Here is a 27,946-nt window from a genome sequence, read left to right on the forward strand (position 1 = left end):
AATTGAAACTGTATGACCTCTTACATCTTAAAAATCACATTTCTTCCTCTCTCCTTTTCCTTCTTGTATCTTTTTTATTTTGATTGTTTCACGATGTCTTTTTTTGTAGAAGTCTGCACCAGTCGATGTCTCAGAGCAGTAGCAGAGCTTAAAAGAAAAAAGTACTTAGGGGCCGACGGGGGGCCAACGACTAGCGACGGAGCTAGACACACTGCAAAGACGATCGCTCACCTGACCTCCTTGGTGTGTTGGATTCTGTCGATTTCCTAACAAGATTAAAATTCCTGACAGAGGCTTTGATAGCTTGACAACTGGTATTTACACATTTTTAAGCCAGGTTACAAGTCAATCAAAAAGTGAAAATCATAAAGCTACATGGAGCTCTACAGTTGAGCCTGAGATTATACGATCAGTCGGCCAGTTTTTGTTTTTCAAACCAAAGTATTAAGACAGAAAATGAGCTCACGCAGACATACGAAGAGTCTCTGAGTGTTGGATCAAATCATGTTTATTAATGTGTTCAGGAAATCCCCACAGAAACAGTTTACAGGGGAACTTACAGATTTACAATCATTCTTGACAGAAGTGCCAGCTTTACCCCCACGGTTCCACAATGAGAACGCCTGCTGAATCACGCAACCAGTTAACTGCACGCCCTTCTTTTTTTTTTTTTTCACCCCCTCAACAGGCCTACCACCGAGTCCTTCAGCTCGCCGACGAGCTGCTGAAAACAGAGAGAGAGCTTTGCTATGTTTGTCTTTACAGTCATGAAGAATGCAGGGCTGTGATGTGTAGTAGTAGTAGCCTGTAAACACCCGGACATTACAACTAGCTTTTCCTCTCTCTTCCATTCACAGTTAAAGAGCCTTCATATTTGGTGCCAATCCTTCATCCCAACCAGGAACAACTTAGACATGTGGATGCTTTCACATTGTTTTTTTTTTTTTTTAAAGAGTAAAACAGCCAACCGTTTGGGAGGAAAAAAAGGACCGTTCAGTCAAAAACAAAAGCGGGCCCTGGAGGACTCTCTACGTCTCGAATACAGGATTTGTCATACTGCTCGGATGCATTTGGTTCAGCAGTCAAAAGTACAAATAGAAATGCTAAAACTAGTTACAGAAAAAAAAACACACACATGTAACATCTCTTAAAGGAATAACATGTGAAGCTCGTGAATGTAATCGGGACACCTGCGTCAGTTAACCGTCTGATGTCTGTGAAATGCCCAAACACCTTTTGTTGTTTTTGTTTGTGGAGTAGGAACACTGTCAGAATGATTTGGATACTGAAGGTGTTTTTCTAAATTTTAATCCAGGGAATTAAACATCAAATACCAAAAAAGATTTCAATTGCATATACTCGCAGGTTCTAATTTGTTTTAAGTTGATTACATTTTTATAGATTGTTGGCTTGCCTTGTGCTTCAGTCTCGCTTAGTTGGGAGGGGGAGGGGGGTGAGGGGGGGCCAAAGGTAGTGTTCAGTCAGAATATTCTGTTACAGTCCGATATAATAAGAATAAAACAAACAGCATGATTTTCAGATGACACCAGAATGAACGAGGATGGGCGTTGTTGTTTTTTTGTCCTTTTTTTCTTCTAGTTTTTGATTTGCTTCGACCTGATACAGGTTAAGATGCAATTTGCTGAATCTCTTACTGGTGGGTTTGAGGTTTTGAAAATCAAAAAAAAGGTTTAAAATGAACATTTAGCATTCAGTCTACATGAGGTGAACGTTTCTACTTAACACAGATATACACTAAAGGGAGCGCAGGGGGGGCAGGGGGAGAGGAGGTAGGGAGAGCGTGCACCCTTGCTCTTTCTTTGCCGTATGAAAACCATGCTTCCTCTGGAGAGTAAGGGTGGGGGGGGGAGAAGGGGGCCGTGCAAGACTTGGAGTGGGGGCAGGCTGAGTGGGGCGGGGGCTGAGTTTGGTGGATGGAGAGAGGGGCTTGAAAACCAGACTGCTGATTCCACAGGAGGTGTGTAAAAGGCACGCCAGGGTTACTCCCAATCCCAGCCAACATACACAGAGACGCCTTCACACCCACACACACTCGCTGAACACACGAGGAACACACGCACACACACACGCACGCCCACACGCACACACACAAGCAGCACAGGCTAGAGCCCCAAAGAGTACTGACGAGGGGGAAAAGCAGGAGGAGGGAATGGAGGAAGTTCTTGAAAGAAAGAGCTCGGGTCGAGGTTTGGGTTAGATGGGAGCGAGGGGGTCTGGATCCGGTGCTGCCGCTGTGTTGAAACAGAAAAAATAAACAACAAACAAAAATCAAAACTGGTGGAATGGATCATTTCTGGTTCTTCAGCTGGTTGGAGAGCCAGTCCAGGCCCTCGTACAAGCCGTCCCCGCTGGTGGCGCAGGTGGCCTGGATGTACCAGCTGCGCTGGCGGAGGGCGTGCAAGCCCAACTTGTCTGTGATCTCTGCAGCGTTCATGGCATTGGGGAGATCCTGGGAGGAGAAGATAATGTCGGTCAACATGCAGGTTTGATATCTGATGAGGAACAAAAACCTCTTCATAATGAAAAGAAAACTCAGCTCACCTGTTTATTTGCAAAAACAAGCAGCACAGCGTCTCTGAGCTCGTCCTCAGCAAGCATTCTGGACAGCTCCTCCCTCGCCTCGTTCACTCTCTCCCTGTCGTTGCTGTCCACCACAAAGATAAGCCCTGCACACACAAACAGCTCACCGTTAGGACTAACAGACGACCACATAGCTGCGTCTCAGCATTTAGTTGAGACATGGAGATGGTTTTTTTAAGTTCCAGAGTGACGTCTCCTCTGCCAGATCAAAAGCTTCGACTCGGATCAATAGTCAATTCTGTACAAACCGCGCCGACTGCTAAATTAAGTCTCCGTGACCCGACAGAAGTCACAACTTTACATTCAGACTGTGGGAAGGCAGCTCCGTGCAGCCTAACATGAAAGTTGTCTAATTGAATACATCACTAAATATGAGCTCAGAGAAATGCAGGCAATCAACTCGGGTATCAGGATGCAGTGAAGTGCAGAAGAGCGCTGAAAGATGACCTCCAATATGTCGTTTGCTGCAGGTCTTTGAAGAAGTAGGTCAACCATGAAGATTGTATTATCCTACCCAGCATTTCACACCGATGTTCAAGCCAACTTTATGTCACAATGAACAGGGGTGTTTTTCTTCCAGTTTTTAAGATTTATGAAGGACAAACTTGTATGCAACAAGAAAGTGTGACGCCCAATGTGGTGGTTAAGATTGGAAAATGCCGCACAGAGATTAAATGGGCCGGTACCTGTGACTCATTCATATGAAAATAAAATTTCAAGTCCAGATAAGTTGGTTGATTTATTCAACTAAAGATAAGTGACGATAATGAGCAACTGAAAATATGCAAACTCGCTCACCCTCTTTGTCTCGCCTCCCGCCACACAATCGAACAGGTAAAATGGAGGTAAAGCCACGCCCACTGCTAATTACCGGGAATCAAACATATAAAGGAGCAAAACTAAACAAATAGTCAACAGAGGTAAGAATACAAAATATGGCTTCTAAGCCCAACATTCAGGAGAACATCTTCTCATCTTTTTGAACGTAGTCAACAACTACAATCTTCCCACCATGGTCACCATATAAAAAATAAATAAATAAACAGTCACAGCTGATCTTGTTTAAGTTCAATTGTTTGCGTCGTCTGCAATGATTGAGTTTCTAACATGAGATGGATGAGCATTAAGAACACTAGCACCGCATGTTTGTCCTCCACATTACTTTACAGTATCTTGTTCTGTCGCAGCGTCACTCAGACTGCACGCCATGATCCCAGCTTTCACATCGCATAATTACATAGCGGTAGTCAGGACACTTTGACAGCCGCCTTCCCTCAAGCCTCCACCAAGTCCCCGGTTAAGTCTTTGAAAGAGACGGCTCCTATTGGTCGTTTAAGATGTTGTCATTTAGCTTCTCTATTTTCATGAGTGACACTAAAAGGCCTCAAAAATTAAGAACACAGTGATTCAATCTGAACATCGGGATGACAGAAACACCGACTTAGAGCTTCGGCTGAGTTTTATTATCACAACCTCGACAGGATGCTCCATAACAACTCTCGTAATTTTTTTACAGCTTTGGAAATTGGCCTGTGACAGTAAAATAGCTCGATGTGCCTTTTGGTGTAAAGCTGGAACACGCTGAATAAACAGAAAAATAGAGAAGTGAAGATAAAACTATGCTGAGACACATTTGTTCTAGCGCCAGCCGACTTCTTATTTTAGGAGTTTGCATTTAGATTTGCTTAATTTAAAAAAGGATTTTTTTTTATTTTCTCACTTTCCCCCAAAAAACATGTTTCATCACGAGGGTACCACAGCCTTTAGGGATGACGACTTTAACTGGCTGAGGTTTTAAGCCTCGATTTTCTATTCTCACTGGCAAAAAGGAGGGAGGAACATAAGTTTCTGTGCAACCTGCACGGAAAAAAAACAAAGTCACAACAGCTGCTGCACACCGGCTTAATGTGCTGTCCTTACCATGATAGACTGCAGACGTTCTGCTTTTACTTAGTTCTGCCCTTGCTTGTTTTCATCTTGATTTTTAAACACTCTTCCTCCTTAGTGCTTACCGTTTCGCTTGTATACTTGTGTTTCTTACGGTGAAAGCTTGTCGCTTTACCCCAAAGTCCGGTTCATTTGATCAGTGTGAATACAAACGTACTGTACTCAGGTACTGTGCCCGGAAGATGTGACCGCAACCATGCTCAAACAAGGAAGCGGACCGCTATATGACGGTATTCTAAACAGTTCCAATCACTGCCGTCTGCGCAGCACAGGCCCGTTTCATCCTGAGTGGAATATAGAAGAGGGTCACTGTTGGCGTCTCAGAAATAACAAAAAACATCCAGTTAGCAGGATGGACTCGGCCTCATTTTGAATGAACATAAGAATCTTTGAAGCGGCTGAAAATATATCTCAGGGCTGCCAAGTCTTTTTGAGACTCACTCCTCCTATAAATGATGAAACTCAGCATCTTGAGAAAAGTAGACTAAAGAGTCAGATGATATCAAAGACTGTAATGACTGGGAAATGCTGAGTTTTAAAATTTGCATCACAACGTGAAAAACCTGCTTTGACATCGGTGACTGGCAGCTGTTACCTCTGCAGCGATCCACCGTTCAATCATTTGAGTTGATTAATGTCATAATCGAAAAGCAGAAAATATGTGAGACGAAAGAAAAAGGATGGTTGTGGGACATCTTTGAACTCCTCACGGCTGAAGTGAGTGAACTATGAGGATCTTAAAGTCAGATCAGTGTACGATTGTGGAGTCTGTATCATCCCTGTAGCTTACATTGCAGTAAACATCTAGAAGCAGCAGCCTGTCGAGGAGTTGGCTCTGGTTACTGCAGCACGGCTCCCCGCAGCACGACTGTCTCATTGTCTGTTAAATTACCGACCCCTCTGCAGTGAGCAGAACGTCACTGACACAAAGGCATCACTGACTTTACAAAGTAGAGGGGGATTGTCCTACCTATGATCAGGTAATCTCTACAGTTAAACTGCATTTATAGCCTTTAAAGATATAGTGATAAGATTTGACACTCCTTTAGGGACAGGACTGTACAGTTTGAAAAGACCCTCCCTGAAACTGAAAGACAAATACTGCTCGGTGCACAGAAAAGAGACTTCAGTACAAGAATACTGTTCCCCTGTTTCATACGCCTCAGAACCGTTCAGGCTGTGACCTCTTGCAACAAAGGCGTTTCCCATGAAATCAAAGGGTGTTTTCTTCTTCTGCATTTCTTTTAATTTCATGAACTTTTGTCGGCCTGAATTGGAGGACGTTTTGACTTATTTTTTTAAATCCATTTAATCACCTTGTTATCCTCAGATTTATTCCAGGAGCAATTACGTCTCCTCAAATCCCCAGGCTGGAGAAACCTGGAGGTAAAGGGTTGGGATATTTTCAAGACAGTAAGTCTGCGCATGTAAAAAGGAGTGAGCGTATTTACATTCTGGGGAAAGCAACCCCTTTAACCCTGAAATAAGACGTGTTGCTTCTGAGATACTCTTGGGCCCTTTTTTTTTTTTTGATTAATAATTCTGTATCTTTCAGTCGCAACCAAAAAGGATTCTCGCTTCAATTTCACACTTGGATGCTCAGTGTGGGGATGTGATGTTTACTGCAGCTGGATGTTTGTCTGTTGCATGCAAGAAAAAAAACCCCAAAGGTAGATTTCTGTTTGTATAAACTCATTTTGAAGCTACTCAAACTGAGCATGTTGCTAAAAGCCATCCTGCAGTCCCTTTGCATTTTCTGATTAATTCAATTCCAGGAAACAGTAGGAGTCACACGATACACCCTTTGAGGATTGAACAATGGTGCATGAGTCATTGGTTGACTAGCATTAAGAGCAACTTCCAGTGAGGCCACCTATAGGTGTTAAAGGTCACATATCATACTCCTTTTTACCCGTTTCAATAAGTCTCAGAGCTGCCCAAAACATGTGTGTGAAGTTTCTTGTTCTAAATCCACTCTGATCCTGTATTTGATCATGCCTATAAACCCCTCTATAAGCCTTGCTCAGAACAGACTGTTTCTGTGTCTGTAGCTTTAAATATGTAAATGGGCTGTGTCTGACCACACACCCCCCTGGAAGGGCTTGGTGTACTCTTGCTTTCTCGCTCCATGCCCTATTATTGAGGGCAGAACAAACACCTAGCTGTGGGAGTGTCACCCACCTGGGGGAGGGGCTACTGCCCTTTGTGACGTCACAAAGAGAAAAATCTCCGAACGGCCTGTTTGAGCACACATTTTCTGAAAAGCGCAGTAGACAAAAGACGGAGAGGATGGGCTTTTGCAGAAAGGCTTGAGACACATTAGTATTCTAACAACACAGTAAAGTATATTTTACATAATGTGTGACCTTTCATTTTCACTGACACCGCCAGCTGGGATAAAGTCCCCCTCACCTTGAGTGTTCTGGAAGTAGTGGCGCCACAGCGGCCTGATCTTGTCCTGACCGCCCACGTCCCACACTGTGAAGCTGATGTTCTTGTATTCTACAGTTTCAACATTAAAACCTGGACAGAAGAGAGACATAGATTAGTCACAAGCTGACACAGAAATGTAAAACAAATCAAGTTTTTGATAGTGAGTCAACATTTGGGATGAAAAAAGAAAGCACCAAAACAAACGCAGTATGAGCTCTTGTATTTACATAAACTTGCTTTTAGTATAGTAGTTCAATAAGCGTGTTTGAGATCAAGGCCAGATATCAAACCTGGATTTTGTTCTTTTTATGAGCTCATAAACAACGTTATTAAACTGTCAACTGCCCCAGATTATTTATCTCTGAAGTTATTTGTTTTAATAACCTAGTTCCTGATGTTTATCATGAAGTGCCTTAAGCTTCATAAGAACTCTCCTAAATCAAATCTATCCTGTTAAAGACAACATTTAACTGTTTCACCAATGTGTTAGATGAAAAACAGAGCTGCACAATGTTGCAACAACTTCAACAGATATGTGAAGTTTTGTATGACTCATTATCAGTGACAGTCATAGTGTCTGTTCTGTAATTAATTAATTCACATCTCAACATACTGATGACAGTTTTTGGGTCTACCAAACAAGCTTTGTTTTCCCATCTATAGATCAATCGATTAAGGACATGGCATCTCTCCCTCTGGAGAGGATTACGATGTTTAAAAGTTGTGTTTATGTCACTCATCGGTCGGGCCCTATTAGAGGTCCCTATAAGTGTAGTGTTTGAATAGTTTGCGGATCAAAAATATTTAACAAGGGTGTCTCCCTCTCCCCCACAGCGCAGTATGTTGGTTCAGATGGGCTGTCTCACAGTTAGATCAATCCCTGAATTGCAATTTAATTTGATTATTAATACCATAATTTTGTACAAATTTAAATACTCTAAAAAAAAGAAAAATAAATCATTAAAGGCCCATCTCGTATCGACGCCTGTCCCAAATATAGACTAATGTAAATAAAAGCCTGAGCTATTAATAGTTTTGAGGTATTTTTTTTTGCCTAAATGCAAATGATAAAATCATCTATAAAAACTGAACCCTGCACATGAGATGTCCTTAACAGGACTGGGCATCAAACCTGAACGCTTTCTGTCAACAACACAACTATTTAAATGATCAGATAGTGAAAGACGACATCGAATCTCGTGAGATTTTTTATCTTGTGTGGGCAACTTTGGATCAAAAAGTTCTTGGTTTGAAGTAACAATTGTTCCCACTTCAGGATGCGTTTTATCTCTTGTTCCCCCTGGTAGTTTTTAATACAGCGCTCACTTGATAACTAAATAATGTGACTTTAACACAAGGTGACACAAATAAAAAAAAGGTTTGCCAATGTATGGGCATAAGTATCAAAAGCATTCAGAAGATACTCGGCCCTTTACACTCCCAAGTCATAACATTTGTTAAACTAAATTCTGGATGTATATATTTGCTGCTGTAACATCACAATTACACAGTTTCAATAAACTTCATCCATCCAGCTAAGATTAAAATATAGACATAAATACCAATGGTGGGAATGGTGGTGACTATCTCTCCAAGCTTCAGTTTGTATAGGATGGTAGTTTTTCCAGCAGCATCAAGCCCGACCATGAGGATCCTCATCTCTTTTTTGCCAAACAGGCCCTTGAATAAGTTTGCGAATACATTCCCCATGGTGACGAAGCTGTGAAGGTAAAGAGAGAAAGAAAAACAGGGTTAAGAGGAGAGTCGTGTTTGAAGTGTTGATGGAGTAGAAATAATCAAGATATCCAGCACCAACTTAAACGTTCCAAAAATCTTTACAGAAAAATGAAACAGGTTGATGAAATAATAATATCTAGTTGAGTAAAAGGCTTTTTGCTTAATGAAGAGGGCGCAGTTAATGCAACATGATCGGCCGTGTGTAAATTGACTCATTCTCTCGTATTATGACAACTCAAAAGGGCTTTTACGCTACCTGTCACATTCACTCGTCCACCCCACATTCACACACTGATGGAAGAGGCCGCTACATTAAGTGCCCAACAGTACCCATCCATTGACACGGAGCTAGCGTGAGCTGAGCGTCCGGAGCAATTTACTAAACAGTAGAACTACAACGGCGATGTTACTGACCATTTTTTAATATACGCCAAGTACTACATATATTGAAATGAAATCCATGCAACCAATTCTTGTGCATATTTTATTCTGAAAAAAATGTCATTTTAGTATAATTGACAACATCCAGAGTCGAGAGTAATTCTACCGAGAAATTACATTTTTTGTTTATTTTTGGACATTTTTTTTGTGCCTTCAGTTAGAGATAGGACAGTGGACAGAGACCCTAACCAGGGCCGCCTGCCCGGAGGGCCTCAACCTCCGCACAAGGGGTCCATGCACCAACCACTAGGCCACCAATGCCTCCCAGAAGTCAATTTTTTTGATTAAATCCATTATGGCCTGTCATTTTAGTGTTTCCCCGTATTACAATCTCTAGAAGGTTTACGATCATCTTACCGAACAACAACTGTATCTACATTTTTTTACACTGTCGCAGAGCTAAAAGCTAAAGACCCAGCTCTTTCATGAATACCTACTAACTTAATGATGATGGTCTCCATATTATTGATGATGATGATGGTAATGACGATGGTTTTTGTTTGATAACGACGACTTGTAAGATGGTTTCTATACTGATTAGAGCTCTCAAGAACTGCCCTCAATGTTGTGCTTTGCCTCTGGTCACTTCCTGTCAGCACCTGTGTGTCCAATCAGACTCAAAGCTGATCGTTTGCTCTTACTCACATTGTTCCCTTTTTTTCTAGATCCTTGCTTGTGTTGTTCTTACTCTCTGATGTACGTCGCTTTGGATAAAAGCGTCTGCTTTACCCCCCACAAAAACACCTGACATTGTTCAGCACACACAGTGAAGAACCCTGTTATTGTCACTCACAATTTAAGAATATTAATCTTATCGTGTAATTTACAAAACAAATATCGCTTTTATCAAATAATATGTTCCCCTGTGATTAAACAGATAAAACGTCATCTCTTCCTGTCAGTCTAGTTGACTTTTTGGTTAATTTATGGTTCATTAGCTCTTTTTATCTAAGATGCAAAATAAGAAGCTATGATCTCATATGATCTTGTTACCTCAGGGTCTGTTCATGTGGATAACTCACATGTTTAGAAGATTATTAATGATGCATATTGGTTGTGTTTTTCTTGGATATGTTAAATATTATAAATGTTTAAGCCCCTAACTGTCGAGCTTACAGTTAAATAATTCCTGTAGTTCGTGTGTGTAGATAATGATTAAACATTTAGGTTACAGTTTAAGGTTATATACGTTACCAGGCAGCTCCAAACCGTCAACAACATCAGACATTATCTAACATGTAATTCACCTCACAGCCGCTTTACTGCTCCATATTTCGACTTAAAAATCTTCCTTAGCAGCTAACAATCATGCATCCAGAGTCGGCTTCGTTGTTAACCCGGATAAACTGAAGGGCTGAGCCGATAAGAGAGGCCTGTTCCAGCTGGAAACCCTCCATCCTGTGCACTGTGCGGCGGGGATAATGTTACTGTCACAAGACGCTAACTCGCTAGCATGCTAACAACATCTCGACCTTATCCAAAAAAAAAAAAAAAAAAGGGCCGACAAAATGATTTTAATGTTATATCCCATTCAGGGCGGTGAAATGATGAGCAGCAGTGATTAAATATGTCAAGATAAGTTGCCTGTTTCGGACGGAAAGGGGAATAATCGGGAAGCTGGTGACCGCTTTCTTTACTTAGGGCGGATGCTTCAGCCTGTTAGCATGTTAGCTTCATTTAGCATGTTAGCTTCAGTTAGCATGCTAGCTTCAGTTAGCCTGTTAGATTCAGTTAGCATGCTAGCTTCAGTTAGCATGTTAGCTTCAGTTAGCATGTTAGCTTCAGTTAGCATGTTAGCTTCAGTTAGCATGTTAGCTTCAGTTAGCATGTTAGCTTCAGTTAGCTTTCCAGTAACTGGCGACACAATTTCCCGATCGTTAAACGTCGACAGCAGCGCAGCCTTTAACAACACTTACTGACACATAGTTACCACACGTGATAAAATGTTGAATCACGTCGACATTCTGTTCGATTTTAACTCAGTATTATGTAAAAAAAAAAAAAAAAAAAACACCCCGACAGTGACAGCTTTCATCTGATCGCTACGGGAGCTGCGTTAGCATTAGGCTAACGGTTAGCTAAATGCCGCGTCACAGTACAGAGCGAACACCGTGACGTCACGTTTAACACCGCGGGAAACGACGCGGACCGCACACAGCAAACACTCCGCGGGCACAACTTTGACAATACAGAGCGAAGAAACCGTCGTGTTTGTGTCGGATGTTACCTTTAGAAAGACAGCTTCTCGATCTTTCCGTTATCTTTCACTGTCACTCCAAAATGGCGTCTTGCGCAGCCAGGGAGACACCGGTGCACGGGCACTTCCCACTATCAAATCAGGTCCAATCACGGCACAGCTGGCGCGCCTAATAACCCGCCCTTGTTGGCGCACCGTCCAATCACGGCGCAGATAGTGTAACTAATATACCGCCCCATGCAGACCCGCTGTCCAATCACAGCATCAGCAGGTTCCTGTTTGCACATAGCACAAAATGTCGAGGAAGTGAACCGTACACAAGTTACGTCAGGTATCGTTTTTCCTCACAGCACTACCTTTTGGTGTGAAATGTTTGATTGGCTGGAATAAAATAATGTTTTCTCTGTCCCTCTTTATCAGAATTGACATTATTGGAGCTCAAAACATTAAACCTCTGTTGAATACATAATTTATTATTGGGAAATTCTTTATTCATCAAGGTAAATGTTTTAAGACGCAACCCCCATTGACTGTTTTTAGCACCCTTTTGAAACTGCTTCACATTATTAATGAATTAGAATTGTCAATTAACCATCCTAAAATCGTCGTTATCAAAAAAAAAAAACATCATCAACATCATATTTAAATCATCACCATCATCATTAAGGTCGTAGGTGTTCATAAAGAGTTGGTCTTTAGCTTTTCTTTAAAGGTGCAAAGGGACTCGAATGGAGTTTGGTACTCTGGTCGTTGTTCTGGCTGGTATATAGGCCAGCAATATCCAAGCATGCATGCAGCATATAAGCTCTATCAACCAATCAGTCATTATTTGTATAGCGCCAATTATCCTGAGACACTTTACAAAGGAGCAGACCCATTATATTTTTACATCTCTTTGAAAAATGTACATACAAAATATTCCAAACTTCATGTAGATATGCAACATGCATGTGTTTGTCATGATTGAAATAAAACCAGGTAACCAATCTGAAATAAACTTTTCAAAGCAGTTTTGTTAAAGGGGTTGAAATCTGTCCTGAAGGCTACAGGTCTGTTCATAGTCTGCAGCGGTACAAAAGGGACATTCATCATCTCGTGTGTCGTGATCAATGGTGTCCTTACTCCACCGGCTGTCCTCCACTCACAGTATGAATGAATGAAGGATTGAAAAACAAGCAGAGTCGGCAAAAATAAGGAAGCTTCTTTGTCTTGGAGGTCATTTTTTAATTAATTTATAAAATGTCTGACATTCAAGTATTAAAGTCATCAAGGCTCATGTTGTACGATGACACAGTTTTTCAACAGCTTCTCTCATTCAGAACCTCAAACAGCAGCGATAAACATGACACACTCTGGTTTCCAGACCATGGAGGGAACAAACACATGTAGAGATATGTTGTTTTACAATAAAAATACAGAGAAAAACTAAAGATTCATAACAAAAAAACTCCCTCAAATCAGCAGCAATTCATTCTGGCCTTCATAAACACGTTAAAAATCGACATAGTCAAAGAACAATTATTACCTAAAGTTAGTGCAAAAAAAATAAAGAAAACAAACATTTATGTCATTCTCGAAGCTCCAGTTTGCTGTCTTTGACTCTCCACCTCCAGCGCTGACATCTGTCAGGAGCAGGAACGCAGCGCAGCCACAGACCCGACTCTCTGATTTCTTCTTCAAAGGACACCGTCTTTCTGTCCAGGGTCTCCAAGGTGAAGGCTTTCCCTGAAACCTGGATGATGGATTAGATCATTTATGTGGATTACTGGAGGATGAGTATAAAAACTCATATTTGATTTTACTGCGGTACGTTTATCTCAGGACTGTAGTTATGGATTTAGTGTTTCAAACAGTAGAAAACATATGGTAGGTCACCCTTGAAATGTGCTGCATCATCAGTTTAATGACCCCTTTACCTGATCACTGATTCCAATAGCAACATGTCCCACTTTGACCTGCCGACGTTCTCGGATCCTCAGACACTCGCCCTGCACGTTCTCAATCCAGATGTCAACACCTGCACGGAGCATCAGAGCAGTAAGTCATGAAAACAGCGGTAAACAAGCATTACATAACACGGTGGCACAGCCCGGCGTCTCACCATCAAAGCAGTGTGTGGGGGCCTGGTTTGCAGAGGCTAACCACTCCATGTGTCCGTCTGTCTGACTGTTACATGAGGAGAAGACTCCAGAGCTCAGATCGTCTGAGGAGTGATCCTAAGAAATAAAGAAAAAGATTTTGATTTTGTCTCTTTCATTGAATTTAAATGTTAGGCACATGCACACTGCATTTATAGATTCACACCTTGTCTGAGGCATCCAGCTGTGACGAGTCAGAGCAGCTGAAACAGGACGGAGGGTCATCTCGAGGTTCAGGGGACGGGGTCTGGATTATGGTGCCTTTAGCTACATCTATTGAGAGAAAAACATGTAAGAATTAACAGCATGCTTTCATTCCCTCAAAGGGACAACACTAGTGATGTTTTTTAAATGAGGTTCCTCTTCAAATCAATGATTGCCTTACTGAACTGATACCTTAATTAAATTGTCTGGTATTTGACCGTCCATTGTTGTCTTCATTAATGAGCACCCGAGGGTCTTAATATGATCCTTAATAAGGTAAAAATTCTCAGGCCGTCTGATTCAGTAACTCTCGCTGTTTGAAACGGGTAGATCCAGGCCTCCCTTGAAATTTAATCGGTCGCCTCCAAATCCTAAACTATGATTGAGTGCCTTGTCAGAGGTGGGACTTGAGCTGTGTTGCAACAGACGGCCATCTTTCTTTTAATTTCAATGAAGAACATCTCCTTTTTGTTAGTGCTTTAAATTGTGACTGTAAACAAACATCTACTTTTTGAGTTGTTCAAGGATTAACCATGGAAGAATTATATGTTTGCCCATGAGTTGTGTTACTTTTTAAAGTTAAATAAACTATAAACTACTGGAATATAACATCATTTAAATACTTGAATGTTAGCAATGAAAGTAGAAACGATCAGTGGAGACAGAATGGGTTAATAAAAGGATTTAATTGTGTGCGTATGTCTGTCACATACTCCATTGCATCCCCAGCATACTGGTGCCCCAGTTTGGCCACCCCATTCAAATAAACCTGTGTCCGCCCCTAGTTTAAGCAATCAATATCTGAAACTCATAACCCATTTAATAAGTTGTAATTGCATTTTTAGCATCATGTCTCTCTATGGCAGTATTCATATTTTGGTAGTTCCACCTTTTAGTCACTTTGGCTCCAAAAGGATTGCTTCAGGAATGTCTTAACAGCTTTTGCAATACCTTCAACATTCCCAGCAATCCATAGAGATAGGCTGACTTTGAATAATAAATATATTAAGTATGGTGTATTATCTTCGGTATAGTCATGCCTTTCACATTGTTTTAAAGGCTGTGACACTAACATGCAGGGCTTGTTTGTTTTCAGTGGATCAGCATGTTCGTCCCGACTCGGTGTACATTACAGCTGCTGTATTCTTCGACTCCTAATTTATTCATAACATGCGTGTCATATCTGACAGAAGAACTGTGGTTTCAAATCCTCTGTGGCTTTCCAAGCAGCCCGTGTTGACTGGTGAAATGAATACAGCAGCCCATGACTCCCACTTGTGATGTTAATATTGTACCGAGAGAGCGTCCAACCGGTTTAGCATTCCGATGACATTGTTTGATTTATGACGACGGTTGAGATGAGTCATGAAAGAAGCAGCACATCCAACAATATCATTCTTCTTCCTTGTCAAAACAGGTGCATACCTTTACCCACAATGCAACTCAACCGCCAGAAGTTGTTATGCTCGTGGCTAATATAGCCTCGAGCAGAGACAAGCAGTGAGCTGCAAAGGTTTGGTAAGCTCAGTACCTTTAGACGCCACACCTTAGTATTTTGTATTTAAGAACACTTCAGAACCAACCTGATGCTGACTCATATGACATCACTTGAGTCAATGAATGAAAACATGACATATGTAGCTTCTGGTGTCAAAACATTTTCTCAGTGCAGTACTACTACTTCAGACGGATTCAAAGAGTAAAACTGATGGAGTTTTTCTATCTAAAAGACTTGGAAAATATCGAACCAATCCTTTAAAATGTTTTTAAATGTGCAGCAGAGAGAAAAAGCTCTACAATAACTCAGAAGCCTTGTAAGGGTAAGCTGAATGTGTGAACACAAACAGCCGACTTTTGGTGCGATCGTTTCGATCTGGGAAGTCAGAAATTTTGTTGGATACTTCCTCAGGAACGGCCGCTGAAGTCGAAACTCTAACTTCAAAATGCAGGAACTTCAGTAGCTAGACATATGGTTGGATAGCACCATAAATCCAGAGTTACTCCTGCCAGCCTCGTAATATTATGCATGAACTGCGACTGAGCTGATGTGAGAACCCAACAGGATATAAACGGGAGAATTCACCTCGAGTGAGTGGGAGGGGGTGGTGACGTTTATTCCCTGCAATTGGGGCACAACCATAGACTGTCTGCACGTGACCATTGCAATCTCCATGCCGTAATTAAACTGTGATCAGGAGGATATCAGGGACAGTCTTCCTTAAGTAATCTAGAAATGTTCAGGATTGCATATCAGGAAACAGCTATACAGAAATGTAGCTGGACCAGATGTTTGAAAGATATTCGAGACTTGTAGCCGGTCAACAGATTTGTAAACAAGCCTGTTTGACCCCTGCTGAGCAGTTTTCATAACACAGCGTTTTTCTGACTCACCATCCCGAAGGTATTCCAGCTCTGGCTCTGATCCCCATGAATCATCATTTGTCATTTGGCCTTTTTGCAGCAAAGGGAAAAGGCCTTTGAGAGCACGGAGATACTCAGTAGATATAGAAGAGTCCCAATCTTCTTCATCATCATCATACTCCTCCTCTTCGTCTCCTTCCTCTTCCCAATCCCCCTCATAGTCCCCGTCAGTTTTCAGACGATTTTCCTGATCATATTCCTCCTCTCCCATGTATATGTCCTCCTCTGAGTCAGAGCATGAGTCCCAGTCCTTTTCCCCAGCAGCATAATCATCCTGCAGTGTTTTCGGCTGAGAGTCCCATTCTCTCGTTAAAGAATCAGCCTCTGGATCAAAGTCGTCATCCAATTCACCATATTGTGAGTTATTGCTGTCCTCGTCCACTGCTGTGGTTCTCCAAGGGCTCACCCAGTACATCCCAGGTGCTGATGGTTTCGTTGGGATGGCGGGGATCCCGGCTGACAAAGAGCATGGGTTGTCTTCATTTTGGTGCTTGCCATGAAAAAGCTTTTCACAGGCACTTCTAATGGACCAGGGACTCAGACCTCCAACTGTGGAGAAAATATTTATTTTTAGAGTCAGTAGAGATGCAGATGGTGTCACAAAAACAGTAAGTACTTCATTCACACTCTTCATAATCACATTATTCTGTGTTTATGTAAAGAATCAGGTCTCGCTGAGTGATTAAATTAGGTTAGGAGTCCCGCAGGGATCATTCTTGGGCCCTGTTTCATTTCAGATGGATTTTTATATTAAGATAGATTGAGCAACAGCAATTGAACAAATACATTGGTAACATATTTGTCCAATTGTCTGTTTGTAAGAGTAAGTCTTTATTAATTATCTCATAGAATAATTTTTTTTTTATAAAATAGCTCATCCTCCCAAATGTATCACACTGACCAGCTCTGAGGGCCTTGGTGGTTTTCTTCCTCAGCTCCTTTGCTGATGCTCTTCTGTCTGGCTCTTTCTGGAGTCCGGCCCTGAACACTTTGGCTGTGAAGTTGTTACAGTTGGATGGCACCTCCCACAGCGGCGGAGGCTCGTTGACAATCTGAAAAAAACAGATACAAAAAAAATGTGTGAACACTTTAATGCATTACACTGTGAAAGTATTAACAATAACAATAAAGAGGATTCTCACCTGCAGACAAAGTGGGTGGGAGTAGTAGCGTATCCACGGTTGGCAACCATTGAGCATGTGCAGAAGCATACAGCAGCTGCTCCACACGTCGGCTTTGGCACACAGTCCATCCCCTCGTGCCACCTCGGGGGCCATGTGGCTCTCTGTGCCGGGGAAGGCAGCTCCTACGTCGACAAACAATGAATTCATTTCAATTTCTTGTCTTTTAGCTCTTTATAACAACACCATCTCTTCCCATGGCTCAGGCATATGATCATGCTGATTCTTTCTGTACTTGTTTCAATATATTTTTTTAAACATGTGATACACTTCCTAGAAACCCACAGAGATCCTCTTGTTTATATCTACGGTTTAGTGCGCTACATTGAGGCTTATTAATTCACATTTTGTGTTTTGGTAAAAGTACTAAAAGGGTTGCCGTAGCATCGTTCATGGATTTCTGAGTAGTGGGATAGCCGTTCAAGTTACTTGAAGCCAAGATTAAAAGGCATAAATGTGTGCGTCATAAATTAGACAGTCTGTAGCTGGACTCCTGTAACTCCTGAGGAGAAGTGGGGACCGGAATACAACTCAAGCTGCTTATTTCCTCCAGTAAAAAAAGTAAACATTTAATCAAAAGTACATGTTGTTGTAGGAATAGGCTGTCTTCTCTTTATTCTAATGTATTTAAGTAACCTGGTCCGATATTATAATCAATGAATAGTAAGTAGATGTATTTTCAATCTTGTCCCAGTTTTGTGTTGCCTTTTTTAGACCTTACTTACCCCTGAACGCCCTGCTGCTCCATCCACTGTCATCCAAAGTCTCTGAGAGACCAAAGTCGCAGAGGAATGTGTCCCTGCAGTCTGCAGACAGCAGCACATTGTCAACTGGAATTAAATCAACACACAGGATTTAGAGAGACGGCTTGTTTTCATTCCCTGTTCATTATGAAACAGATGAGTGAGAAACCAGGGGGGCTGTCAGAGGCTCTCAGACTGATGCGTCCACGGGGAAGGGGGGGGGGGGTATGATGCCTGAGCAGCCTCTGAACAGCCATCTGGAGGTGACACAAGGTAACATCCCTAAAAATAAAGCAAACACACTCTTTTATCCACCTTTTTTTATAAGGACATGATAGGATGAGACGGGTTAATTTGATGTTTTTTGGCTGAGTGCTCACAGAAAGCTCTGAGGTAAAAGACGGGCCTAATTTGGGTGAACCCCTCCTCTACTCAAACCTCTCAGCAGGGATTGTACACAGAGGTTTAGGGGCGACTTGTCAGTTTAGGATTAGGTACCAAACACTGAGGATGCTATCTGACGGTAACCCCAGCAGCTGGAGGCTTCACTGGGCTCCCTACCTCCCAGGATGATATCAAATCGCGGTGACTCGCAATTTTTCTGGGCAGGAAGTGGATGAGTTTCCTCCAGCCAATGACAGCACTCAGGTGAGTTTAGGATTGAATAATATTCAGCGATTGGACGTGATTCAAAACTGTGAATATTGCAGACGCAGAGTTTGTGGCAAAGAAGAGGAAATACAATCATAGTAAGGTAAAGCGGGTGATCCTGCGCATGCTTTCTGTTGGACAGGGAAGTGCCAAACATTGGCGGATAGCTTGTGCTAGCTTGCTAAATTATCAGCTTTTCCAATACAACAAATGTAATATTGTAAGGTAGCTTGCCGTATAGGTACAAGCATTAAACACACACATTACGCCCTGCAGTGGGTGTGCACTTCTAGGGAGATTAGCCCCAGTTTGAATGTTATGTTTACAAGCGACAACGAACAATGCAACTGACGCTCCCTTTCAGGCTAGTGTTCACATTCTTTTAGCTCCATTTGGGTCTCCACCTCTCTTTTGTGGCTGACACTGTGATCACAAGCTAGATGTCAATTTTGAGCAGATTATGTAGAGAAGTTTATCTGAGCTGCGTCTACTGGAAACAACGCTGAGAGGAAACGAAATTGGAGGAAAGTTGAGGCTTTAAAACCAAAACAAACAGCTGAAAGATGCTAAAAGGGAAACATTTTACGTTGCTGCTAAACACTGGAGAATCCCTCCCTCATACACACTCAGAAAAAAGGATGTTCTCTACAACAAGACAGTACCTTTGACATCCAGGTGAAGGACCCCTCTGTGGTGAAGGTGTTCTAGCGCCCCCAGTGTCTGATGAAGGTAGTGCAGGGCCAAATCCTCAGGCAGCATATCCATCTCTTTTAGGAGCTGAGCCAAACATGCTGAGGAGGTTTAGATAAAACTGTTATTTGTTGTTTTACGTGTACTTAAGTTAAGTCACTTTCCACCTCAACTGTACCTGGCTTCAAATCCATGAAGAGCACGACGTTGATCCCCTCCCTCACAGCCCCAAACAGCTCGACAACACGAGGACAGTTCAGAGTGCTCCACGTGCTCACCTCCTCGCTGCTGAAGTGACTCAGAGGGATCTGAGATCAGCGGACAACAATGTGCACAAAAACATCTCAGTAACTCAAACATGATTTCACTGCTCAGGACCAGAAGTGTACTGAATTTGTTTTGGGTGTTTTTTTTATCTTCTCATAAATGACTCATTGTTCCTTGGCTTACCCTCTTGGCAGCACATTTGAACCCCGACTTTTTGTCCTGAACGCAGAACACGTCACCGTATGAGCCATTCTGTATGTGATGAAGAACACAGTACTCCTCTCCCTCTCTGTACTGACAGTTGTCGGGCTGAAGCTGCTGTGGGGGACAAAAGTACGCAGCACCAGAATAAATGAGGACCAGGCTGAGAGAAAAAGAGCAGCAGTAAAAGGGTTAATAACTCAATCGGTGATGTCACAGCAGGTGTAGTACATTTACCAAGGGTTAGGGTTCATTTGATGCTGTTTATTGTTTTCTGTATAAAACTGAGGCAAGAATCAAAAAAGGATCTGTAAGCTGTATTAAAAGCTTCCAATAACATTTTGACTGAAGAAGATCTGTGAGATCAAATCGTTGTTTTTTCAATTAAATTAGCTGAGATGTGGGGCGCTGGTAGTGCGCGCCCACCATGTATGGAGGCTGTGGTCCTCCGAGCGGGCAGCCCAGGTTCAAATCCAACCTGTGGCTCCTTTCCCGCATGTCTCTTTCCCTGATTTCAGACTCTATCCACTGTCCTGTCTCTACAATAAAGGCATGAAAAGCCCAAAAATAAATCTTTAAAATTAACTGGGATGCTTTTAAAAACAATGTGTGGAGCCTTATTTGATTTTTGCCTTCAGTTTGGTTTTTGATCTAGCCCCTGTGGAAGTTTTTCTTTGCATGTGCGTGTGCATATTCGTTATTCCGTGTTTGAATGAATGGCCAGGGGTGGCATGGGCCCCCCCTGAGAAATCTGATAGGCCACCCCAGGTGCCACCACAAAAATCTGGCTATTTGCCCTTTCAGAAGAAGCGACCTGTGTTAAAACCAACTATAAGGTGTTGGAAAGGCTGCAAGTATTTTTCTTTACATATCATTTCTATTTCATAAGACAGGTTTATAAATAAAGTCCTAATTGCAATGAACTAACTGGCAACGTGTTGAGACCAAAACTTTGCAAATGAATGTATTTTTGCAATTTAGACCGTGCAGGAGTTTGCGTGCAAGGCAGAATGTGTGATATTATACACATAGATAAAGCAGAAATCCAGTCTCTCCTGTGTAAATGTGTCTCTGAGTCATGACTGTCTACAATGAGGGAGAAGCTCGAGTCCCGCTGGCTGTGTTGTTGTCAGAGCCGTGTTTACATGGACGGGACGGCCGGCTCCTCCCCTTGTGCATAAAAGCTGTTTTAGTCAAGAACTAGAGAGAAGAAGAAGAACATACTCACTGATTATTTGGATGTTAGTAAGAGTTTTTAGATCTCTGTCATTTTATATGCAAGGTGAAGCTAACTAAAGAGCGCTAACATTAGCATGCTAACATGACAATATATAAATAGAAAGGGTTACTGAATGCTTTATGGAAAATGTTGGCGCTTGTTGCATAATAGGGATGAAAACATCTTGACCTCAGCGGCCTCAATTTCAACCTGTTTTTTTAAACTTTAATTTTCCTCTTCTGAGCCCTGTGGCATCCCATTTAAGAGTTCAACTAAATTACCGGAGTTCTCTTTCTGATTATGGCTTACATCAGTGATTGTGATGTTTGTTTTCATTGTTTTAAACCTTCCCAACTCGTCAAGAGTAGAGTTTGAGGACTGTGGCTTACTATGCAGACTTTTTTATAACCAGACAGTTTAGATACAAATTATCTAAACGTCTTACATGGTCAAATATAAGCCCTTCATTTCCTGGTTTTCTGCTCCTCCAGCCATTCAGAGTCTGTTTTATTAAATCCACGAAGAAAGGTGAAACAGAGAGCTTCGGCATCTGTGTCACTCTGCCTCTGAGGAAATCCAAAACTGTGTCACTATCACTCATGTCATCAAAACCAAAGGCATTCTGGGAAATATTCACAGAGCTGAGCGACTCTGTGGAGTCTGACATTCCCAGCAGGCTTTGCACACGCCCTGTGGAGTCAGAATCCCACTCAGTGTGGGAGTAAGAGTTAAAGCCGGACACATTCATGAGGTCAAATGTCAACTTTGAGCTCCTGGCTTCAACCCCTAAACTGTCTGCTGCGTGTGTGACGTCGTCCGCACCGCAGGACGAGTCTGACTCGCTCTCATGAGTGCAGATGGATTCAGAGTCCCGCTCCAGGCCGCAGTCAGAGTCCGAGCATGCTCTGTGCTCGCTGGTGGACGAGTCCTCTGCGTCTCCTGATCTGTCCTCCGATGGAGACACATCTGCACAGCCGCAGCCTTCATGCGCACAGAGCCGCTCGTCTCCATGACTACAGGAGTCCGTAAACTGAGGAGGAGGCGGGATGATCTCTGCCGACTTAAGCCAATCAATCTCCTGCACCCAAAGGCCGCGGATAATCGGAGGTTCTTCCCCCACCTCCGGGATCTGTCCCCCCGACTTCCTGCGCTGTTTCCTCTGGAGGTGGTAGTGCGGGAGTTTGGCAGCCACGTCGACGTCCACATCTTCATCCTCAGAGTCACTCATAAGAGCAGCTTCCTGGTTAAGAAACCTGCAAATGAGAGGATAATTATGTCATGTTTGGAGTGCTAACACATGAACAACAGTTTGAAGGATTAGCACACAATGAAATTAATTATGTTGAAGACAATTTGAAAGACTTTTACTAAGTCAATTGAGTTCCCCTTGCAAAGTTTTTGAGCTGTACTGGTTGCATTTAGCTCTTCCCATCAGGCCTCTAAAGTTTTGATTTGCCCTCATAACAGCAGTGTTATATTTCTGACACGCTGTGGATGGCGTTGACAGGTACCTGTGCTTTTTGAGCAACTGACACCTTGAGTAAGGGCGCTGTGTTTTTGTGGGGCTGAACTCCTGAAAGTCTTCACCTGAGACACAGAAATGTGACAAATTAGAACAAAACAGTGGTACAGTTGTTAGTGCTGTTGCCTCACACTAAGTTGCTTCCTGGTTCAAATCCCAGTTGGACAGGTTGTGTGGTAGTTTGCATATTCTCCCTGTGCATGCATGGGTTCTCTCCAGGTACTCTGGCTTCCTCCCACAGTCCAAAGACATGCTTGCTAGGTCAATTGGTCATGGCCCCTGTGATTGATGTTATGTTTCAAGTCTTTATGCTAAACTAATCTTTATGCTAAACTAATCTACTTGTTAAATCCAGACCACTGCAGACACCTCATCTAATTCTTAATAAAGCCAAACAGCAAACATTCCTCATCAGTGCTTTAAATGTTGAATCTACCAAAACAACTGATTTCTAGAATTCCACAAATGGGAATCAAAAGCGTCTCTTATCGTCCACATTGGATAACTTGAATGAAGACAACTGATCCACTGACCACTTCTTGTTACAGTACATTTAAAGACTTTATATGTGATTTTTTTGATCCAGCAGATGTCGCCCTTGAGCACCAGCATGAAACCAAAACAACTCGCGCTGCATTGTTGTGTTAGCATGCTAATGCTAGTGATCTTTATCATGCTGGTATCTTCACACTGCATGTAAATTGACCTGAAATGAGCGTGATCTAGAAACACAGTTAAGCAGTGAGTACAGTATGTTATTCTTCTTTTCTCTAGTCCCTCAATTAAACAACTTTTATACACGAGGGGAGGAGTCAGCCGGCCGTCCTGGCGATGTAAACAAACTGAAGATAGGACTCTGAAAACTCTGAAAACATCACAGACAGTGGGACTCGGGTGTTACACCCATTGTAGACAGTCATGACTCACAGAGTTATTTTCAGAGGATATATTTGATTTCTATTATATTTAAGACTTTAAAGTAATCACACGTTTTGGATTATTTACTTAAAGCACATCATGCCTAATGTAGCAACACAGGTTCTCATGATGCAGAAAAAGAGAGATTCTAAAATATACTTAAAAAAATCCAGCATGCATTCATTTTGAATTATGATAGCACCAGAAACAAAGCTCTTTTCCTGCTGTCATTCAGTCCTGTCCTCACAGTAATGATTCTCATGCTACATTTGTTGCCCCCCCCCCCCCCCCCTTACTCTCTGCCTGAGCGACGATGGACACACAGTGATCCTCCTCGGCTTCCTCCCGCCCCTCGGTGACCACGTGTTTGGCCGTGCCGTGCTGCATCACTCGGCTCAGATGGGGGGCGATGGCCTGGACCAGCGAGTCCTTCTCCTCCTCGCAGCCCTCGCAGTCCTCCTCTTTGCCAAGAAACGTGAGTTCAGAGCCTCCGGTGACGATGATGAAGGGCGTGTTGGAGTTAAACATCCGCGGTATGGCCATTTCTCTGTCACTGTCGCTGTGCATCAAGGATGAGAGCACTGGAAGAGAAAAGGAAAAAACACACATGTCTAAAACACTTCAGTATCTGAGGATGTTTCATCTGTCTTCTAGGTGAAGTGTGTGAGGAATTAATTTAATTCTTTCATAATTTTTTAAATCCTTGACATGTCAGCTAGCTTATTTCTCTGTTCAGGTCCGGGTTAGACTTCTTCCATCTTTACACCATGATCACATTATTCATATTTGTTGTCATTATTTTAGATTTAGGATGGTTGCTGGTGCATCAAGCTAACCTAGAAGACACATTTTGTATGTGCAGTGATGCACTCTGCTCTGGTGATCAGCTGATTTGGGGTGTTCACTCTTTAAGTAATGATCCAACCAGATTCAGCCACAACCTCTCTAAACCAATCATCCTGCTGCTGTCACACTTTAGCACTTTTCTAGTTTTTTGATGACTGAAGGTCACACCTACACATTCACACATTCACAGTAGTGGCTGCTTTGTGAAGTGAAATCAGTATTAACTCATCACATTCACAGTGGAGCAATTTGAGGTTAAGTGTCTTGACCAAGGACACACGTTGCTGCAGGAGCTGGGGATTGAACCCCTGACCTTCTGGTTTTGAGGCAACCGCCCACAGCTATATCCAGCTCATCCTGAAATGTGTGAGATCACCAAACTGTATGAATCCAATCAATTGAATTGTTTTAACTAATGGTGGAGCAGGATGATAATTCAGAGGATAAAAGAAAGTCTTCAGGATTGATCAGATTGTTTTCTCAAGATCGGATGCCAGTTTAGTTTAAAAAAAATTGTTTTATTTAACTCTGTACCAGATAGTGAAGCGAGGAGACATGCCTGACTAACTTTAGCAACTATAAAGCAAAAAATCGTCTTGATAAAAAAAAAAAAAGGAAGTGTATTTTCTTGGTCAGCATTTTAATGTGATGGCATTTGCGTCGGCGGGGCGTGAATGAACAGACACCAGCGGTAAGCCGGGTAAAGGTGAGTATAAATAGCGCGCAGAGATTTTGGCACGCAGCCGCAGAAGCAGCCGCCGCATGCTTTCCAACCGAGGCGGGCCAGCTGTCTGAGTCTCTCTTCCTCAAAACTCGGCATGTTGACAGCCAAACGCTGGAGGGATCAAAACACACACACACGCACACACACACACACACACACACACACACACACACACACACACACACAGAAGGACTACACTCGTCCTAAAGTTCTCACACTGAGGTTGTCATGATACCACTCTATTAGAAATCTAATCGATACCTGTTTGGATAATGGCAACAACAAAAGAAGAAGTCCTATGCACTCCACATTGAGAAATTTCTTGTTTTTAACAACCAAATATTGCAGGCAAACTTCCGCAAACTGTCTTAAATGCACAAATATGTTGGCAACGTTTCAGGAAACAAACTGTTTTTGTGCAATCAAGACAGTCTGCAGGAGTTTGCCTGACTCATTCCTCTCCTAAACACCTTTCTTATTTTAAAAGCTTTGTTACTTTTACTATCGATCAATAAAATAATTGAATTTGATCGCTTTAAAACACGATATCCAAAAAGGATCGAAGTATCAGACATTTTGACAACCTTATCCCACACACACACACACACACACACACACACACACACACACACACACACACACACACACACACACACACACACACACTCGGCCTGATGGTCGAGGAAATATCTGAATCACCTTCCATAGATAACGTGCGGACGCTGAACTGTTAAAGCTCGAGGAAACACAACTAAACCTAAAAACAGGAAACATGTTTGACAGGTGAAAGAAAAAGATCTACACTTGAGATGTCAATGCTCCCAAAGTCAAAACTTTTGGAGTAAAGTTTAACCTCTTGAAACTTAATTGAGGGTTTATTTTAGGCCCAATCGTTCTCTCAGGACGTGCGAAAGACTGATCTCCCAAACAACGCCATATGTCTCCCACGATGCATTTCTAACTTCACTTCCTCTCTTCCCTCTCTGACCTGATAAAGAGGACACCTCCTGTTATAAAGGAGTCAGGCTGACGCTGTGGATTAAAGTTGCATCAAAGTGAAACTCTACACCAACAGAGCACATTACCTGAGGGGGGGGGCGATCAGCGGTGTGTGTCCTGTCTCAGGTTCAGGTGAAGTCGCTCTGGTGAGACTGTTATAAGAAACACAGAAGAAGAAGACGTTTCCTGCCTCTCTGTCTCTCTGCTCGTTCTAAGTCATGTGTGCCACAGTCTGTAACCTACCGGCTTTCTGCCCCCTGCAGCCTCTGCTGATTGGTCGACCATGTGTGAGAGTTATGAGATCTTACACCTCAGTCACCCCGCTGCCCCCCCCCCACCCCCTGCAAAACACCAAACACCCACCGCCCCTCCAAACACCACCACCCACACACACACAGCGGCCTCTGGACGGATACTGTTCATGACCTCAGTGACACCGCCTGTGTTTGGATCTTTTAGTGTCTTTAAAGTTTATTTTAATTCATGTAAAAACAAAACTTTACATGAAAGTTGAATAAACTTTATCAAGGGCAATTTTGAGTAACTACCAGATATGATGCAGAAGGTGACTTAAAGAAGACTTTGTCATGACCTGTGTTGTTTTATGTCTTCATATGAACATGTGTATATGCACACACACATTTATATTATCTGTCTTCATTGTGTCCTTCTGATTTTTTGATCCAGCAGATGTCGCCCTTGAGCACCAGCATGAAACCAAAACAACTCGCGCTGCATTGTTGTGTTAGCATGCTAATGCTAGCGATCTTTATTATGCTGGTATCTTCACACTGCATGTAAATTTACCTGAAATGAGCGTGATCTAGAAACACAGTTAAGCAGTGAGTACAGTATGTTATTCTTCTTTTCTCTAGTCCCTCAATTAAACAACTTTTATACACGAGGGGAGGAGTCAGCCGGCCGTCCGGGCGATGTAAACAAACTGAAGATAGGACTCTGAAAACTCTGAAAACATCACAGACAGTGGGACTCGGGTGTTACACCCATTGTAGACAGTCATGACTCACAGAGTTATTTTCAGAGGATATACTTGATTTCTACATTTAAGTGTGAAAACCACATATAAAGCCTTTAAGGGGCGTGTCCAGATGTGATGGCACAACAGAGCGTCTCTTATCTTTATCGATATGTTTTTTTTTTCACATTTCTGATCAGATAATAGTGATGCATGTTTAGTCACTTTGAGAACACACAGATAATGTCCGCTGTTGATTGGCAGCCGTCCATCCTTCCAGCAGCACATTTGTTGCTCGACTTGACGACGACTGAATCTACACATTCCTGTTGGGAATTAACTAAATACCAGAGGAGGGAGTGTTGAGTGTGTGTGTGTGTGTGTGTGTGTGTGTGTGTGTGTGTGTGTGTGTTTTAGGGTGGAGGTCCCTCTCCTCCCTGGTAACATCTGAACTGGATCAGCTGCTGACCAATAGTGAGGCTGAGCAGGAGGTTTTTTCTTTTTGCACACGTCAAAGTCTTTTTGTCACTTCAGTCCTCTCTGCTGTTGGTGGGTCAGGTCTGCTAAACATAGAGCTGAAAATCCTCCTCACAGAGGTTACACGGCTTCTCCAGGTCTCCGCCTCTCACCGAAAACTGACACCTGGAGTTCGATTGATCGATAAATGAACGATGATCATCATAGTTTTTGATCTGTAACCACTTCCTGTTTGTGGTTTTGTTGATGTGGCGTAACCTCTGAACTACCAGAAGGTTCTGACTTTGTTTCAAAATAAAAGCAGGGTTGAATTCAAACAGCAAGTAAAGCACCATATAACAAAACAAATTTTATTTTGAAATGCCAAATAATGGAGCTTATGTGTGATTATAAATGTGATTAATCACGATAAA

At 42.4% G+C, this 27,946-nt stretch overlaps 2 protein-coding genes across 4 annotated transcripts; both read right to left on the bottom strand.

Moving 5' to 3' along the window:
- Positions 1 to 492: 492 nt before the first annotated feature.
- arf2b (ADP-ribosylation factor 2b) lies at positions 493 to 11,510 on the bottom strand. The gene is made up of 5 exons (XM_020650520.3): positions 11,387 to 11,510; positions 8,544 to 8,701; positions 6,961 to 7,071; positions 2,563 to 2,687; positions 493 to 2,470 (listed from the first exon to the last, which is right to left on the bottom strand). Exons 2-5 carry the CDS (start codon positions 8,689 to 8,691, stop codon positions 2,309 to 2,311), a joined length of 546 nt encoding a protein of 181 aa, XP_020506176.1. The 5' UTR covers positions 8,692 to 8,701; positions 11,387 to 11,510; the 3' UTR covers positions 493 to 2,308.
- Positions 11,511 to 12,551: 1,041 nt separating this feature from the next.
- On the bottom strand, positions 12,552 to 26,324 carry LOC109996406 (mitogen-activated protein kinase kinase kinase 14). 3 transcript variants are annotated; one of them, XM_065949650.1, is made up of 15 exons: positions 26,167 to 26,324; positions 23,808 to 24,092; positions 22,583 to 22,658; positions 21,517 to 22,324; positions 19,835 to 19,966; positions 19,563 to 19,692; positions 19,357 to 19,485; positions 18,026 to 18,130; positions 17,262 to 17,425; positions 17,021 to 17,171; positions 16,090 to 16,668; positions 13,661 to 13,767; positions 13,458 to 13,572; positions 13,273 to 13,373; positions 12,552 to 13,088 (listed from the first exon to the last, which is right to left on the bottom strand). In XM_065949650.1, the coding sequence occupies exons 2-15, from the start codon at positions 24,076 to 24,078 to the stop codon at positions 12,924 to 12,926; spliced, it is 3,033 nt and encodes a 1,010-aa protein (XP_065805722.1). In that variant the 5' UTR covers positions 24,079 to 24,092; positions 26,167 to 26,324; the 3' UTR covers positions 12,552 to 12,923. The 3 variants fall into 3 exon arrangements, with proteins under 3 accessions (XP_065805722.1, XP_065805721.1, XP_020506175.3); XM_065949649.1 differs by having other exon boundaries at positions 19,835 to 19,969; XM_020650519.3 differs by lacking the exon at positions 22,583 to 22,658 and having other exon boundaries at positions 19,835 to 19,969.
- Between the last annotated feature and the right edge of the window lie 1,622 nt (positions 26,325 to 27,946).

Source organism: Labrus bergylta, chromosome 21, assembly GCF_963930695.1.
Source record: "Labrus bergylta chromosome 21, fLabBer1.1, whole genome shotgun sequence".
NCBI classification, from domain to species: domain Eukaryota; kingdom Metazoa; phylum Chordata; class Actinopteri; order Labriformes; family Labridae; genus Labrus; species Labrus bergylta.

Bases quoted from the DNA above. Each gene is read 5' to 3' on its own strand.
- arf2b (XM_020650520.3), bottom strand. From the start codon at position 8,691: ATGGGGAATGTATTCGCAAACTTATTCAAGGGCCTGTTTGGCAAAAAA. The intron at 7,072-8,543 runs GTATTTATGTCT...TCTTCTGTCCAG, and splicing joins CACCACCATTCCCACCATTG to GTTTTAATGTTGAAACTGTA. The intron at 2,471-2,562 runs GTGAGCTGAGTT...TTCTCCTCCCAG, and splicing joins TTGTTTTTGCAAATAAACAG to GATCTCCCCAATGCCATGAA.
- LOC109996406 (XM_065949649.1), bottom strand. From the start codon at position 24,078: ATGCACAGCGACAGTGACAGAGAAATGGCCATACCGCGGATGTTTAAC. The intron at 19,970-21,516 runs GTAAGACGTTTA...TGTCCCCCACAG, and splicing joins AAGGGCTTATATTTGACCAT to CAGCTTCAGCCCGACAACTG. The intron at 18,131-19,356 runs GTACTGTCTTGT...ATTTAATTCCAG, and splicing joins CCTTCACCTGGATGTCAAAG to TTGACAATGTGCTGCTGTCT.